Source organism: Cebus imitator, unplaced genomic scaffold (assembly GCF_001604975.1).
Source record: "Cebus imitator isolate Cc_AM_T3 unplaced genomic scaffold, Cebus_imitator-1.0 Scaffold39, whole genome shotgun sequence".
NCBI classification, from domain to species: domain Eukaryota; kingdom Metazoa; phylum Chordata; class Mammalia; order Primates; family Cebidae; genus Cebus; species Cebus imitator.
The window spans coordinates 2,353,964-2,370,949 of record NW_016107354.1 but is presented as its reverse complement, the minus strand read 5'-3'; the positions used below and the strand labels follow the sequence as shown (position 1 = coordinate 2,370,949).

At 42.8% G+C, this 16,986-nt stretch overlaps 1 protein-coding gene across 3 annotated transcripts in view; it reads right to left on the bottom strand.

The window, feature by feature from the left end:
• Positions 1-9,402: 9,402 nt before the first annotated feature.
• MICALCL (MICAL C-terminal like) overlaps positions 9,403-16,986 on the bottom strand; it is an 83,007-nt gene continuing 75,423 nt past the window's right edge. For all 3 annotated transcript variants that reach the window (XM_017525749.2, XM_017525750.2, XM_017525752.2), the window contains exons 10-11: positions 16,589-16,662; positions 9,403-13,146 (exon numbers count right to left, since the gene is read on the bottom strand). In XM_017525749.2, coding sequence (XP_017381238.1) covers positions 12,962-13,146; positions 16,589-16,662 — 259 coding nt within the window. In that variant the 3' untranslated portion in view covers positions 9,403-12,961. The remainder of the gene's footprint in view (positions 13,147-16,588; positions 16,663-16,986) is intronic.

The window sequence follows — 16,986 nt, the reverse complement described above, 5'->3', positions numbered from 1 at the left end:
GCGCCGCCCTCTGCCCTGGAAGGAGCTGCGCTCCGGGGGCTGCACCCTGCGCCCCTGGCCTGCCCCAAGCAGGGAGGATGCCCCAAAACTGTCCCTCGCAGGACACGAGGCCGTGTGTGCTCAGTTCGGGAGCGCTCGAAGCGGAAAGCTTCATTCACCCAGGCTCTGCACCCACCACACAGCCTGGCGCAAAGCAGATCTGAGAACCAACCCAACCCTGTTACTGCCCCAGGGCCTTCCAGCCGGGCTGGCTCTTCCCCAGCACTGCTGCCTGTGGGGTTATCAGACCCACGTCTTGTGCCCACTAGACGCAGCTCCTGGAAGAAATTATTGGAGTGAACCGAAATGTGTCCAGGCCCCACCAAAGTGGGCACAACCAATCACTCTTGAACCTATCCATGACCGCCAACCTCTTATCCCATCCAAGACTGAGAAACTTGGAGAGCACAAGGATGGAGCCAAGGTTTCTTACTCTTGTAAGACATCCGTGTTTCTAGCAGCTCAGTGGCTTATACAAAGGAAGATCCCACATGGTGGCAGAAACATGAATGGGAAAGGCAAAACCATAAGCTCCTACAGGACCTTCCCCCAAATTTACCCTGCCTAAGTAAAAGCAAGAGAGTGACAACCAGACTCTGGAGATAACAGGGGAGTAACACAAAGTGCAGTGTTGGCAGGACTCATACTGGAATGATTGAAAAGGCATGTTATTTATTGTGCCTGCGCACCTCAAGTTCTCACTTGGGCTCTTTGTCCCTCTGTCTCTCTCTCACACACACAGACTCACAGCGCCTTGGCAACTGTTTCCTCCTTGTGGCCCCTTCCCTCTAGGCTACAGCTGATTGAACCTGGGTGAACACCTGAGCCAAAGGGCGCTACTGCTTTCCTGGAGAGCAGCCTATCAGCTAGCCCCACTTAAGACTGTGCCCTAAGCTGGGGAGACTGTTGTCAGAATGTCCACGTGACTGATGATCATTCGCAGTCAAGACTGGGGTCGCTGTTTCTAGCCACGTGCATGCTAACTAGTAGGGAAACAAAACAAAACAAAACAAAAATGGAACGAAGAAGTGTGCTCAGGAAGCCACGTGGTCTGAGGAATGGAAACCATGGGGAGTAACTGCCTGGACCTTGAATCTTTTCCCAGACCCCACTCTCGCTTCCTGTCAGGGCCAGCTGCAATTCCTTCCCAGAAGATGTTACTCAGCCTTTTATTAACCCATCCACCTTTCCTTAGACTAAATAAACTGACAAGCAGCAGTTCCTGAGTAGAACTAAAATTTAATCAACAAAATAGTCAGTAGGTTCTCAACACTGTATAGGTTCATTTTATCTTTGCTTGAGAGCCATAATTTTACTTTTTTTTTTAATTTTAATTCTACTTTAGTTGGTGCCTCTTACCTAGAAGCAGAGAAGTCATGATGTCTGCTAGCCTGGGAAGATTACTACAACTCCTCCCAGCCAATAAATCTTAAAGGGATGGTGAGAAGCCAAAATAGAACTGTGTTTTGATTACAACATTAATCATTTTTGTTCAGGATATCAGATATAGGACATCTTCAAAAGCTTATCTCCAGCCCCGGGAGCTCTTGTCAGGGAATTAAGAGACACGTAGCTCAGTAGCTGTGTGATCTTGAGAAGGTTTACTCCCTTTTCTGAGTCTCCGTTTCCTCATCTACAAAATGAAATGGTTGGTACAGAATGGTGGTTCTCAAACTCGATTGTGCATCACAGTCCCCTAGGACTTTGTTACATTCACAGGCCCCATCTCCAGAAATCCTGATTCAGTAGATCTCAGGCGAAACCAAGGGGTAGGTATGTTTTAAACAGACTACATCAGGTAATTTCAATGTACTAATAGCTGATTCACATACTGATGTCTTGCCACTTAGGGCTACTTTCAGCTCTAACAGTCTGTGGTTCTCTCTTCTTTCAAAAATTGCTAATATCTGTATGCAAGGCTTAGTCCTAAATGTGGCATAATCAAATTACCCTTGGAGATGCCTTCAATTGCCCATGCATGCTTTTGCATATATAATACTCCTCAGTAATTGTTATGTATACTAACTTTGAAAGCCACTGAGCAACGTTAAATGGAAGAATAAAGTCTTGATTGTTGACTGGTAGCTCCCAGAAAATATCAGCAAAAATAAGCTGTGGAAGAAGGCAAAGCTGCTTTTTTTGTACACCATGATAAGGAGAGCCCTGCCTTGCCAGAGTCTTAGTAGCATCTTGGAGTGGGGGAAGGCAAAGGAGGGATATTTATAAGGTTTTAGAATCTTGATTAAGACAGGCCTTTCAGTGTGGTGGTGCTTGATTAAGTTTGACTAAGGATCATGATATAATAGTTTAGGACTGGTAGACTCGAAACAAAGCTTTCCTAGAGTCTTGCAGAGTAAATAGTCTTTTTAATGCTATCTATTAAAAAGTCTAATGGGTTTATGTTCATCTCAATGAAATTTGGGGGCGAGTTATTGAAAAGAATAAGAACGTTATTCATAACTTTTATCTTCCTGGGCAAGAAATTTTTGGAAGATAGACGGGAACGATCAAGACCTGTTAATGTACGCAGTAACCTGCATTGGTGTGAATGGTTTGCAAGGCCTCAATATTATGCCAATATCTTGTTATTCAAGCATTTCTATGTGTGAGATCATTATCAATCTCTTTGGAAAGACCAGTAGGAATGGGTGATGAATCATAAATCAGTGCTGCTCACAGCTTACTCTGCAAACCGTTATTGATCTGAATACCGTTATTAGCCAATGATAAATGTAGAAATTAAGAGCTTTTAGAAACTTTATAGCAATTTAACAACCTTATGTCTGTTTAATCTAATAATGAGAATCAGAAGCTTATATTTTGAATATCTTTACATTCAATTTTGCTAGTAATTTTTATTTTTATTTTATTTACAAAAATATTGCTCTGCGATGAATTGGTCCTTTAGCAGAGATTGCTTGAGAAGCTGTGTTCTACATTGTTCCTGTTTACTTACAGAGTTCATCTACTCACTTTTGATATGCTTTTAGAATCCTTAAGAATGTGAATTGATCTGGTTTTTGTTTGGAAGATTAAATGAGATAATCTATGGGAAAGCACCATCTCTGGGTCTGGCACTGAAGTCGACTGAATCTAAGTCTTACTTAGTCAGAGACATGCTGCATGCTGTTCTTGGATAAGATGAGGAGAAGACCTTGTACCAGCTTCCTCCAATCTAATTGGTATTTACAATTATGTCCCCACCGAACAGCAGCCCTGTTCATGCTTGGTCATTGTTTTCATCTTACACAAGGGGTTAGATTATAAGGACAGATCATCAATTAAATGTGTGTTATGTGAGACTCTGCTGAATCTCTAGGCAGCCTCTTCTTGAAACTGGGGCCTAGACACACCACACTGGAAGAGAATAAACTCAGGTTCCAATCTTAGCTCAGCAGCCAGGTGATCTTGGATAAATCTCTTCCCTTGCTGCATTAATTTTTCCCATCATGTATAAAATGAAGCCAAGGCAGTACCAAGTAAAGCCAACCATCATACATACCTTATGATCAGCAATTTCAATTATAGGTTATACCCAACAAAAATGAGTACCTGTTTACACCCAGATACAGGCTCTAGAAAGTTCACAGAAGCACCATTCAAGTGCCTGTTAACAGCTGAATTGATGAATTGTGATAGTCACAGCAATGAGAGTGAACAATTTGCAACTACAGGCACAACAGGAATGTATCTCACAATATAACGTTGAGCGAAAGAAACCAGACACAAAAGAGCACATAATGTATAATTCTATTTACATAAAGTTCACAAACAGGCAAAACTACTCCATAATGTTAGAAGTCAGGATATTGATTAGCCTTGGACGGGTTAGTGACTAGAATGGGGTGGGCAGCATGAGGAAGACCACTAGAGTTGGTCATGTTCTGTTTCCTGATCTGTGTACTGGTTACATGGATATATTCACTTTTAAAATCCAATGGGGCATACACTTAGTACTTTCAGCATGCATTTTCTGTATATATTTTATACTTCAATAAAAATCTACTGCTGGGCATGGTGGCTCACACCTGTAATCCCAGCACTTTGAGAGGCCAAGGGGGGTGGATCACGTGAGTTCGGAGTTCAAAGCCAGCCTGGAAAACATGCAAAAACCTGTCTCTACAAAAAATACAAAAATTAGCCAGGTATGGTGGTGTGCACCTGTAGTCCCAGCTAATCAGGAGGCTGAGTTGTAAAGATGGCTTGAGCCAAGGAGGCAAAGTCTGCAGGGAGCCGATATTGGACCACTGCACTCCAGGCTGGGCAACAGAGCCAGACCCTGACTCAAAAACAAACAAACAAAAATTATGAACTTATCACAAACATGATTAATTTTTCAAAATGAAGCCATGGGACTATAGGTTTCACTTTGTAAAATGAAGCCATGGGAGTGTAGGATTTCTTTTATGTCTAGTCTCCTCCAAATCCCTGGGTGGCCCATGTTACTCAAAACTTCATAGTTCAGGCTGGGCATGGTGGTTCATACCTGTAATCCCAGCATTTTGGGAGGCCAACGTGAGCAGATCACCTGAGGTCAGGAGTTCAAGATAGGCCTGACCAACATGGAGAAACCCCATCTCTACTAAAAATACACACAAAAAAATTAGCCAGGCATGGTGGTGCATGCCTGTAATCCCAGCTACTCGGGAGGCTGAGGAATGAGAGTCACTTGAACCCAGGGGGCAGATGTTGCAGTTAGCCAAGATTGTACCATTGCACTCCAGCATGGGCAACAAGAACAAAACTCTTGACACCAAAAAAAAAAAAAAAAAAAAAAAAAAAAAAAATAATAAAAAAAAAAAAAAAAAAAAAAAAAAAAAAAAAAGCTAGGCCAGTCCTGTCCCCAGCCTTTTTCTTAGGCAATTACATTTCTAGCTAAACCCGTGCTGCTGTCAGCCACCCAGCAGCTTTCCTATCCCAGTCCTGTCATCTTTCTTCTATAATGCCAACAGTCAGGCTGTGTGATGTACAAGGGAGGATCATGTAGTGGTGAAGCATATGGGTTCAAATCACCATTCTATAGCCAAAGCTGTATAATCCTGTGCAAGTTGTTTAACCTTGTTGTTGCATCAGTTTTATCATAAAATGAGTATTTTCCTGATGAGGTTGTTGAGAGGACCAAGAGAATGAGAATAAATAAGCAACTCAGCTCAATGCCTGGCAGATGATAAGATCTGAATTTAAGAAATATTGGCTATTAGTATCTCATTTGAGACTCATACATGGTGTTATCATCACGGCCATTTTATGGACAAGTTATCTGAAACCCAGAATGTAAATTATGGGCTACAGATCACAAGTAGCCAATAATGAGAGAGAGACTAATACTTCAGCTTTTAGAATCTGTTCTCCCAAATATCTAAAGAATCCATACTTTTTTTCTTTTTTTTTGAGAGAGTCTCACTCTTGTCACCCAGGCTGGAGTGTAATGGTGTGATCTTGGCTCATTACAGCCTCCGGAGGGGAGCCTGTCACTTTGGGCTCACTTTTCCCTTAGGGATATCTGCTAATTTAGATAAAGCAGTCAGAGAAGGAGAAAAGTTATAACAACCTAACAAGGACAAGTAGAAAAAAGCTCAGGTACCACCCAAATCGGGGGACTTCTAGCAAGCCCTCCAAAAGAGTCCACTTGGCTGGTGCAATGACTCATGCTTGTAATTCCTGCACTTTGGGAGGCCAAAGTGGGAGGATCATTTGAGACCAGAAGTTCCAGACCAGCCAGCCAACCTAGCAAGACCACCCCTGACCTTCTCTACCAGAAAAAAAGAAAAAAATTAGCAAAGTATAGCGGTGCACACCTGTAGTCCCAGCTACTCCAAAGGTTGAGGTGGGAGGATCTCTTGAGCCCAGGTGTTCAAGGCTGCAGTGAGCTATGATCACGCCACTGAGCACCTGGGCAACAGAGCAAGACTCCATTTCTAAAAAACAAATGAACAAACCCAGAAGAGCCTAACCTAGCAGACAAGGAGATCATAAAAATATTTTCAGTTAAAAAAACCCAACTGAGAAAAATTGTTAATAGTTGATCCAAACAAGAGGAAATAATGAAGTATATGGCAGAAGGAAAAACATCTCAAGTGACAGCTTGGTGACACAGGCAAGAGTAAAGAACAAAGGGTAAATATATGTAAGCCGTAAAGCCTACTCACTATACAGAACAACAGAAATAATACAGGATTTAAAAATATAAATCAAATTAAAATACACAAAAGCAGAAGCATTAAAATTGGGAAGTCAATAAATGGAGTTAAGTGTTTTAAGATCCAGGCATTGTCTAGGAAGAAGTGATTTCTACTGGACTCTGATAAATCAAGGATCATGTTGTAATCTCCAGAGTAACAATTAAAGGGATAATAAAAGAGTAACTATAAGTACCAAGATAATGGAAAGAAAATTGGAGTCTAGATACTTCATTCAGATTTTATAAATTACATGTGTTCTATATCTGTCATATAGAAGGAAGCTTTTCTTTTGTATTCTGTTTTATTTATTTTTCTAGGTTGCTTTTTATTGAATAGCTTAAAACCCAAGATATAGGTAAACTAATCATATCAAAGCAAATTAAGGCAAAACTCAAACCCAAGGTGGCTTTCTCTAGGAAAAGATATCCTTCCTAAATGTGAAGGCCTTCTGTTATGGTTTGAATTGTGTCCCCTAAAAAGGACATAGTACTTCAGAATGGGACCCTGTTTGGAAGTAGAGCCATTGCCAGGGGAATAGTTGCTAAAAATTGTATTTTAGGTCATACTGGAATATGGTGGGCACCTAATCCAATGAGACTGGTATTTTTATGAGAAGAGGAAAATTCGGACACAGACATGCACAGAGGGGATGTGATACAAAGATACAGGAAGAAGATAGCCACTGGATTGATGCAGCCACAAGCCAAGGGATGCCTGGGACATCCTCGAGGAAGCTGGAGGAGGCGAGGAAGAATCTTCCCTTAGAGTCTCAGAGGGAACTTGGCTCAGCAGACACCTTAATTTTGAATTTCTAGCCTGCAGGACTGGGAGGTAATGCATTTCTGCTGTTTTAAACCCGCTGTACTTGGTGGCAGCAGCCCTAGGAGACTCTCAGTCTTCCAGATCACACTGACCTCGGAAAGGATGAGGGAGATGAAAATCAAGACCTTGGGTGTAATCTCAGTGGCCTGGGGCATAGACCACACACCATCAAAGGGACAAAATGGCATCCCCTGCAGATCAAGATGAGGGTTTTACAAAAGCTCTGGATCCCAATCAATAATCAGAATTATTTGACCACAGCAAAGCAGGAGTGGAAAAAGAGAAGCCAGCCAGAGCCTCTTGGGGATCTCTTTGATCACTGCAAGCAAGGTGTGCTTTTAGGATGAAAGGAATGCATGAGAGATGAAATGCCTGTGGAGTGGGGGTCTTAAGGGAGAAGCCTCATTGCACGTCATTGCACATCCCCCTTGGGAACTCTGGGATATTAGCGGTGGCCTTTGAAGGTCAGCCTGCCTATGAGCATGTCCTCCAGGAGTTCTACCCTTCTGGTAAAGGCTGTCAGGTGGCAGAGATGGAATGGGAGAATAGGACTTCTCTTGGTGGGCAGCGAAGTCACAGGACAGAGTGAGTTGGGCAACCTCTGCCTTAGTTGGTAGCATGGTGGACTGAGGGCAGGGCTGTTTCTGAGGATCACACAGGATGATGCCACTCAAATAACCTCTGATTCAGCCATGGGGGAATGTATCCAAAGTTCTTTGAGACAGATGACCTGCTCACCTACCCATCAGGGGTAATAATGAACTACAGACAGAGGCGGAGAGATTTTCTCACCTGAGCATGACAGCTGAGGGCCAGCTGCAAAAGTGATGCCTGAAAATCAGCAGTTCCTTCTTGGGTTATCTAACAGAGGAATGAAGAACACACAGGGGAACAAGAGCACAGAAACACTTTTAAAGACAGAAAGCAGTAGGTATGAGCCACTGCAGACCCAGCCAGGCAGGGGGGAATACCTGGGGCCCCAGTGATTATACTGGTGTGTGGTCCATGTCCCAGGCCACTGAGATTACACCCGAAGTCTTGATTTTCCTCTCCCCAATTCTTTCCTAGGTCAGTGTGATCTGGAGGAGTGAGAGACTCCGCTTCCATCTTTGTTGGGGGAGACATTAAAGCTATTCATACAATGGATGTTTCCTTTTAGGGAGGAAGGTTAGAAGTATCATCCCTGACAACGAAATGGAACCAATCACCAAGGCCAGATGGCATCTCCCAGAAACATTAATGGGTATACTTGAAGGAGTATTGGCCAAAGAGCTGTGCAAGGGGCTGGACATCTGGTCAGCAGAGGACAGTTCAAAGAGATGGTCCCCAAAGAGATTCCACAAGCACTCTGGTGAGTCAGACAAAAGCAGAGAGGTGACAGAGCTTTGGTGAGTTTCCTGGCCTAGTTTACCTAGCAGGTGAGAAAAGCTGAGTTCATAGTAGCTGTTACCATTATCAGGGTCAGAGGGACTAGGGGAAGGGTGCTGTGATGTTTGGTTTTGCTTTCATTTATTTCTAAGTGAACTGGCAGAGGGAGTGAGTATGAAATTACCAAGCGTGCCCTGAAGGCTCAGAGATGGTGAGTTGCAGCAATGGCTGAAGAGTCTGCAGCTCTGTAAGCCTGAGAAGGTGAGCTGAGCCCCAGCATGTGCCCAAGGAAAACCTGCAAAGCGCCATCAGAAGTGGCTGTTGCTTGGAGCTCTTTGTTCCACACATTAGTGCTGGTAAAACAGGAGCTCTCCTCTGAAGTTATGTATATTTGTTGTTGATGCTCAATGGAAAAATCATTTCAAATATTTGATCCGCAGACAAAAGCTTTCAAACAAAGGGGGCACCTTCGTGTGTAATGATGAGAGCTCTTGGGACTGACGGGTTGATTAATGTGATGTGGCAGTTCTGGTGTATCCTGCACTCACAGTTTAAGAATATTCATGTGCTGGAGTTAAGAAAAGAGGTAAAACGAACAAACTGAAAGGGTGTAACTTGAAGGAAGAGGCTAGTTCTGTGCAGAAGGAAACGTTCCTGTTGAGTGAATTCAATACAAAACCAGGTAAGAAGGTGAGAGAAAGGTGGAGGCTGGGGCTACCATAAGCCTCATCCCTCCCCTTTCCCAGCCCTGAAAATAGCTTTCTTTGTTGAAGAATACACCTGAGGTGAGCCTTCTTCACTCATCCTCCCATTCAAATCCAATTTGCTACTCAGGTAAGTCCTTCCAGGTGCCTTGTGGTAATAAAACCTCCCGGGTTAATTCACAGACTCTCACAGAAAATCAAAGCTCTGCCCAGGCTCTTTCACCGAGAATAAAGAAATGAAATGGATGCTGCCCTCAGAGGTGCCAGACCAAGCCCACATGAAAATGTTTTGATTCCTGGGACACAAAACCATTTATTTTTGGTTCATTTCAGTATCTATAGCAGTGCACAAATAACACATTTCCATCCACATGAATAGTTTCCAATTGTTGGAGCAAATTAATCTTTTACAAGCTACTCAGCAGTGAGGTTAGAAGATAAACAGCAGATGAAATCGTACACTTTCCCCTGTATGTGAACTTTCTTATTACAATAAACTCCCACATTTGAGCTCACCACATCCAATGACTGCTGCTCTCTGTTGATGTGGCAGCCCCAGCTGCCCCCTGCCACCTCTGCCCTGCTGAGGTAGTTCTCTGATCAACCACCTGGGTGGGGCATGATGCCATTTTCAGTTTGGAAGGAAAAGCCTGTAAATCTGCTTCCTGGGAAGAGAGACACTGCTGAATTGTCATTTGCCTCCAGAATGCAGAAAACATCAATTTCATTGCAGCTCATCAGGGTTGGAAACACCTGCCACTTCCTTTCTCAGCTGCAATTAACATGCTGCATCTTGGCATTGATTGAGTCCAAGCAGCCTAACACTGCCAAAGTCTAGGTTTAAATGAAACAGTACAACCTGATATTATTTTTCACAGTTTCAAAAACACAAACTTATTTTTATTGCCAAAGAAGCACTGTGATCATGGGGAATATGCCTTTATGCTTGAGATAAGCATGAGCAGAATAGGTGATGCTTATAATAAAAATAGCTTTCATCTTTGTATTTGGGGATGGTACTTATTTCTTGATCTGTGTATTTATTTGGAGTCCACCTCCAAATAAATACAAAGATCAAGACTTTATTAATTAAGGAGTAATATTCTTTCTGTATCTCAGCATCTGGTACAGGGCCGCAGAACCCCATGGGCATTCAGAGGATGTTAAATAAATAGACACATAAATGGTTTGGGACAGCAAGCTTAAGAACTGTCCTTTTGGCCCAACTTAGGTAAAATTCTGACCTTACAACTATCATAAACACTTTGATTTAACTTAGAAGTGTACGAGACTGACTGTGAAAGATGACCTGAGGCTAGGCCTTCTGTCCCATTCAAAGTCCTAAATAATTCGGCCTTGATCACATTCACTAGTGCCCTTTTATGGGGCAGTGCAGACTCTGCATTCATCATAATCCTACTCATATTGTATACAAAGAAACTCTTCAAAATGTACAATATTTTACATTTTGAGAGTCTTAGAACACTCTTGTAAATAAGGAATGGAATCATTTCAGATAGTTCAACAGAAACAATATTTGTTTCCACTGGATATGCTGAAATGGTTTTATGTACTAGTAAAACAGAAAAAACAGAAAGCCAGTGTATGTAGAAAACTGTTAAGGATGAGGTTTATGTTTTAAGTTGGCCAGATAAAACTGAGCCGTAAACCACAGAGCACAGTCTGTGAAATAAAGTGAACAAATTGCTTCTCTCATCTATTAACAGAACACTAGGGGCCAAGAACCACCTTCTCTTTCAGCCCTCTTGGTAGACTCATTCTTAGGGATGGAAATAAAGGAAATTAAAATAAGTGGCCATTAATTCTTGTTCACAATAACAACTCAAACATGACACACTTGAGCATGATCTATTAAATGTATGCAAGCATCAAAGGATGTACTTTTATGCAATGGACAGAAAAGACTGGGGCCTGAATATTACTGCATATTCTAGAATGAAAACTGAAGTTATAAATCTTTTTCTTCTAATGAGTTGATATTCCTGTGCATCCATAATCTTACCTCTAAATGCCTGATAGGTCTTTTCCAAATTATAACACCTGAAAACCTGAATTATGAGGAAATCATATTATCAATTCTCACCAATATACAAATAAATAAAAATAGATATCCAGAAATGGTACTGTTTTCATAGGTGGGTAGGAAGGTAGATGCCTCCTCATATTGCCTAATAATAGAATTAAGGCACTGGAAGAACTGATTCTTATTTTAAAAAAAAAAAAAGGAAGAAAGGAAAGAAAAGAAAAAAGAACTACAACCTTTGGAGCTTGGTATAGCATAGAAAGATTGTGCTTAAATATAGCCCAAAGCGTTGGCTGACTCAGGAAATCCAGTTATACATCTGCTTGTCTGCTGGCCAGATTGGTGTGCGCAGAGAGCATCTCCGACAGAAGCAGTTCACGGATCAACTTGAGAGAAATTTGGTCTCCAGTCAGAGCCAACTGTTGTAGAGCACCTTTTGTCTAATGACACATTGAAACACTTGCCGAAATGAGAGCAGCCAAATATACAACCAAGAGTTCTTTAGTGTTTCTCTTATCAATAACAGACTAAATCTTCAAAGAATCCCAGTCAGCAAAAACAATCAAATGTTTTATGACAACACATCACCATATTAAATCTTCTCTTCTTTGGCCCCCATGGGAACCGTCAAAATGCTCCAGGAATTCTAACAACTCAGGACAGAAACTCCATCTTCCAGTTTTCTTTTCAAACTGAAATGTCATTAAAAAAATCCATGACCCAGTTTGGGATGTGGTATATAGGGTCACTGCATTCAGCTCTCCCTCTAAGTCAGAAGTGATTTTGTCCTTGCTCTGTAGAGTTCCTGGGGAGAGGGAGAGATACTTCCCTCTCCGAGTCTAAGAAGACCACCAGCAAGAAGTGTTCCTTCTCTTGTACCCTAGCATGTTCAGTTTCAGTAGCAGCACCAACCTCATGAATATTTTATCAACAAATAAAATAAGTTCCCTTTTTTTTTTTTGCCATCATCAACACTTATTTTAAAGTACTTTAAAATTATTCTTTTCTGAAAATGCTTTTTATTATTTTCCAGGGGGGCATAAAAACAGTAGCATGGGGACAAAAAGGTTTTCTAAGCCAGCAGTGTTTGGTGAACACTAACAATCCCACTGGCATAAAGTTAAAGTTTTATTTCCTTTCCTCTTAAAATAAAGGCTCAAATGTTCCATTAAGCTCTCATTGCTTATGTATATTATATTAAGGCTTACAAATGCACCTGGTAAATTAAATTCACCCTGGATTGAATTAACACCTGCTATATGAGTTATTTGTTTTATGTAATCAGTAATCTCAAGGTTTCTCCTCTTTCTCTGGAAACACAATTTAAATATTAACCTAATCTTTAAACTGTGGCTGCTTCTTTCTGACATTTGGAAACCGGTCATCCATATAAAAAAGGCAAATATGGATATATTAGTGGAAAGGCAGCTTCTCAAAAATCTTAAAGTATGTAACTCAATGAATTGGGAAGAAAAATGATAAAAGCAACAGGAAAGTCAAGTCTTTGTGTCACTTTCTAGGGAAAACAATGCTGGTCATTTGCCAACAACACCTCCAGTCTGAGAGCCTGGCTGAAGCTGACTGCCAATTTCCAAAGAGTCTTTGGGTTCTCTTCATTATAATCTGGAAGGACCATGGGAAGGTGCTGTGCGTGCAAGAGAATTTTAATTTTAACAAATGCACTAAGGTGTAACTTAAGTTCCAGCGATGATTAATCCTGCAGAAGGACCCGTGAGGGTATGCGGTGCACTTGGCCTGATCCGGTCCCAGCTTGCAGCCAGGGAGAGGGATCATGAGCCTCCTCAAGTCCTGCTCAGCTGACAGCGGCTGGAGAATATGAAGCTTTCAAAGTGCTGGTCCTCTGCTTTTTCTCTGACACGTTGTTCCTCTAAGGAATTTACAAGTTTGTCCCTTTGCGTAATCACTTGCATCAGCTCGGTGAATATTTCTTGCTCTTCATTTAGATCCTTCTCATCTTTCTGGCTCTCTAAAGAAAAAAAAGAAAAACACTGGGCTCAGAGAAGATTGGGCCCCAGGAGAGTTCTTGGCATGGACATTCTCGATTGTTGTGGACTTGTTCTGCCTTTTAATTTTAATGGAGAAAACAAGGAAATGAATTTAACACCAAGGAACCGCCTTTAAAGCCAGAGAGAAGAAAAGTGGGTGCAGTGAACTAGTTCACTCAGTTTTCATCTTGAAGATATGTACAAAGCGACAGTGAAAATCCCTTTGTAAGAAAAAGAACTTAATACCAGCCAAGCCCTATCAGGTCCCCCAACCTTCTCTCTACCCAGAAGAGAAACCATCAAAACAACAAAAAGGTGGTTTCCATAAACATGTCTGAGCGACAGCAAAGAAATCTGTGAGAAGTTTCTAATAAACCATCTATCTGCACCAGGGGCTACTGTTTCAATGACCAGAATCTTTTTTATTTTTCTGAGACAGAGTCTCGCTCTGTTGCCCTGGCTGTAGCGCAGTGGCATGGCCTCGGCTCACTGAAACCTCCGCCTCCTGGATTCAAGTGATTCTCCTGCCTTAGCCTCCCGAGTAGCTAGGAGTATAGGTGCCTGCCACCAAGCCTGGCTAATTTTTTTGTATTTTTAGTAGAGATGAGGTTTCATCATGTTGGCCAGGCTGGTCTCGAACCCCTGATCTCATGATCTGCCCACCTCAGTTTCCCAAAGTGCTAGAATTATAGTTATGAGCCACTGTTCCCCGCCAGAATCTCTTTTTACCTGTAGTTAATGACAAACTGTAGCCTTTTGTGTAGGGACCACAGGGAAGCAAAGTGAGGCTACAGACAGGAAGGTGTTTCCACACTGACTCTGCTTTTCCCTTTATCTTCGCTAGTACCTGACCTTGATAATTGGCCTGAGGCATTCAGTTGCCTGGGGGAGAGAGGATTGTTAGAAGATAAAAGGAGAATAGGAAACAAGTAGTAATGAGCTTTGGACACAGAAAATAGGAATTTGAAGCCAGATTTAAGTCTTGTCAAGCAGATGATTGCCTTGGGAGAGACCTTTCTAAATTCCTAGAGCCTCTCTGTCTAACACATGGAGGACTGGGTGGGAAGCTCCATCCCAGAGTACAGAGGGTGCCACTGTCCCTTGTCAGGCTTAGCTCCGAGGTCTGGGCCAGGAAGCAGGTAGATCTGATGAAAGGGAGACAAAGAAGCACTATCCCTTGTACCTCAAGATTTAAGCAGAGAAGGGAGAGGCAGGAGGGGCAGAGGCACGTTCGATCTCTCCGTCTGGGCCTTGGAAGCCCCAAAGGGGGCAGGAAATGTCATATCTCATTTGATGGGAACAGTGGAGGAGGGAGGTGGATGGGGGAGGGAGGTGGATGGGCAAAGGACTCTTGCCCTGCCCTTGTTCAGAATTCTGGAAAGAAGCCAGCCTAAAGGGCATCCTTATGTATAAACATAAGACAGTACTTCATGATTGGGCAGAGAAGAAGGGTCTGAGTGTGGCCCCCCAGATCTCGGTGTGCTGTATGTGGCATGGGTGGAGCCTAGAAGCGTCCACTTGCCCCACTGCTGCCAAAGACAGCTGGCTGGTGGACCTGCCACAGGGCTCCCCTGTGGAGCAAAGTGACCCCACAGGAGACACTGTCTGGCGGTGCTGAATGGAGGATGTGCTGAGGTGAGGCTGGGTGAGCCAGGAATGCCCGCAGGCTCCCAGGCATGCCGAGAGCGTGGCCAGACTACAGATGACACCAGCACACACCTCAGCTGTGGATGCCAGCAGAGAGAGTTGCAGCCCAATGATGGTGGATGCTGTGTGGGGACTCAATGAGCAGAGCCGGCCACACGGATTCCTAATGCTACAAGGTTATACAGACCTGCCTCTTCCCATTACCTGCCAGTCACGCTAGGGAGAGATGCAGAAAGGAGGGGTGGCATCTTCAAGACTGCACATTTTCATCCCAAAGAGACTGAGCATCTCCTACAAGGACTGTTTAAGTTATTGCATCAGATTAAGTTTACCCATAGAGGGATAAAGAGTTCCTATTTTTTTCCTTGCTAATTAGTGGGAGGAAGCATATGCAGAAGATGAGCTCCGGTACAGACAGAAGAAAGAAACTACATTTTTTGGATACATCTGAGAGGAGTGAGCAAAACGTATGACCTTTACTCCTTAGTAAAAAATTTTTTAAAAAGAATCAAAGGTGGCATATAGTCTTTGGTGGTATTTATTTACTATCCTTAAACAGAACAAATTAAACTCTTCAGATATATAAATCTGATATTAGTTAGACCCTAGGTTTATTAAATTAGATATATTCTAATTAACTGAGGATTACTGCTCAGTTAATAAACAGCACAGAAAAAAAAATCCTCTCTCTGTCTAGGCTTGTTGCGGATGGACCCATCGGAGCCCCTTCTGACATATGAAAGATGATTTATACCACTTTAGTCTGCACAGGGCTGCTGCGTAAGGATTTTGTTAGAATTCTGTTGCTATAAAGAAACGGTCTGCAAATCAATGCCATATGGGAAAGGACAGGAGACCCTGATCTGTGATCTATTCCTAAATCTTAGCACTACCATTTACCTTGTGCACATTATTTAAGTTCTCTGAGACTCAGTTTTCTAATTTGTAAACTGAGTGCAAAAACACCTAAATAAAAATAAGTGATAATGATGCCTAATATTTGCTAAGTACTTGCTCTATACTGGACAACCTCATAAGGTAGGTGCAGTGTTAGTTCCATGAGGTATAGACCTTCTTTAAGTTGTTCTTTTAGATCTAGGACTGAATATAGGAAGGTCATGCATGGATCTGGCGCCACAAACACACGGGCACAAAACAGAGTGAATATGCCTCTGGCGGGAACTAATAAATGCATACAGCAGTAACAGCCATATATCTCCACCCTCCCTCCTTCCTGTGGGAATCGTTTTCTCATGTGTAATGCCCTGGCCCTGCCTAATGCTGGGAGAGAATGTTTCCTCTACCAGCTCTAGTGTCTGGCAGCACTGGGCCCACCTTTCCCTGTGATCCCGAAGCCCTTCTGTTGTGGCCTTCATCTCACTGAACTAGCATTACTGGTCTGGGGGTGTTAGTCTTCCCAGTGAGACCACAAAGTCCTACAGGGCAGGGGTTGCTCTTTACCCCATCCAGGCCCATAGTTCCCAGTAAATGTGTGTTAAATGAATGGGTGGATCCGTGAATGAATAAGTGAACATAGGACTGTGTTCCTACTGCCACATGGGATGGGGAAAACACTGCCATCACAGCCCAAGTGAAGGAGGCTAAACGGGGCTTGTGGTGCTGGTGGGGGCAGAAGGCAGGCTGGCTTTTGACCTTCCTCTGACTCGCAGGCTGGCAGGAAGAGCGCCCCGCTCTGGGATTTGCAGCACGCTCTGCTCAAGAACCTTTCTGGGGGAAAGTGTTCCAAACAAGGGCCCAGGACATCAGCATACTCACCCTCCTTGAGCATTTTCTCTCTCAGTTTCTGCTCCAGTCTGCTTTGATGGTCTTCTAATTCTAGTTCCTGGGCCCTGGTTATGAGAAAATGTTCTGACTTTATTACTAGAGATTTGTGAGGAAACAGTGCTGAATAAGCCCATTGAGAGTAGCTATAGCTTTCTTTTTTCTTTATTAAAATTGGAGTCTTAGCCTATCTTTGTTTTTTATTATAATTATTATTATTTTTGAGGCCAAGTCTTATTCTGTTGTCCAGGCTGGAGTGCAGTGGTGCCATCTCAGCTCACTGCAACTTTTGCCTCCACGGTTCAAGTGATTCTCCTGCTTCAGCCTCCTGGGTAGCTGGGATTACAGGCGTGCACCACCCTGCCCAGCTGATTTTTTTTTTTTTTTTTTTT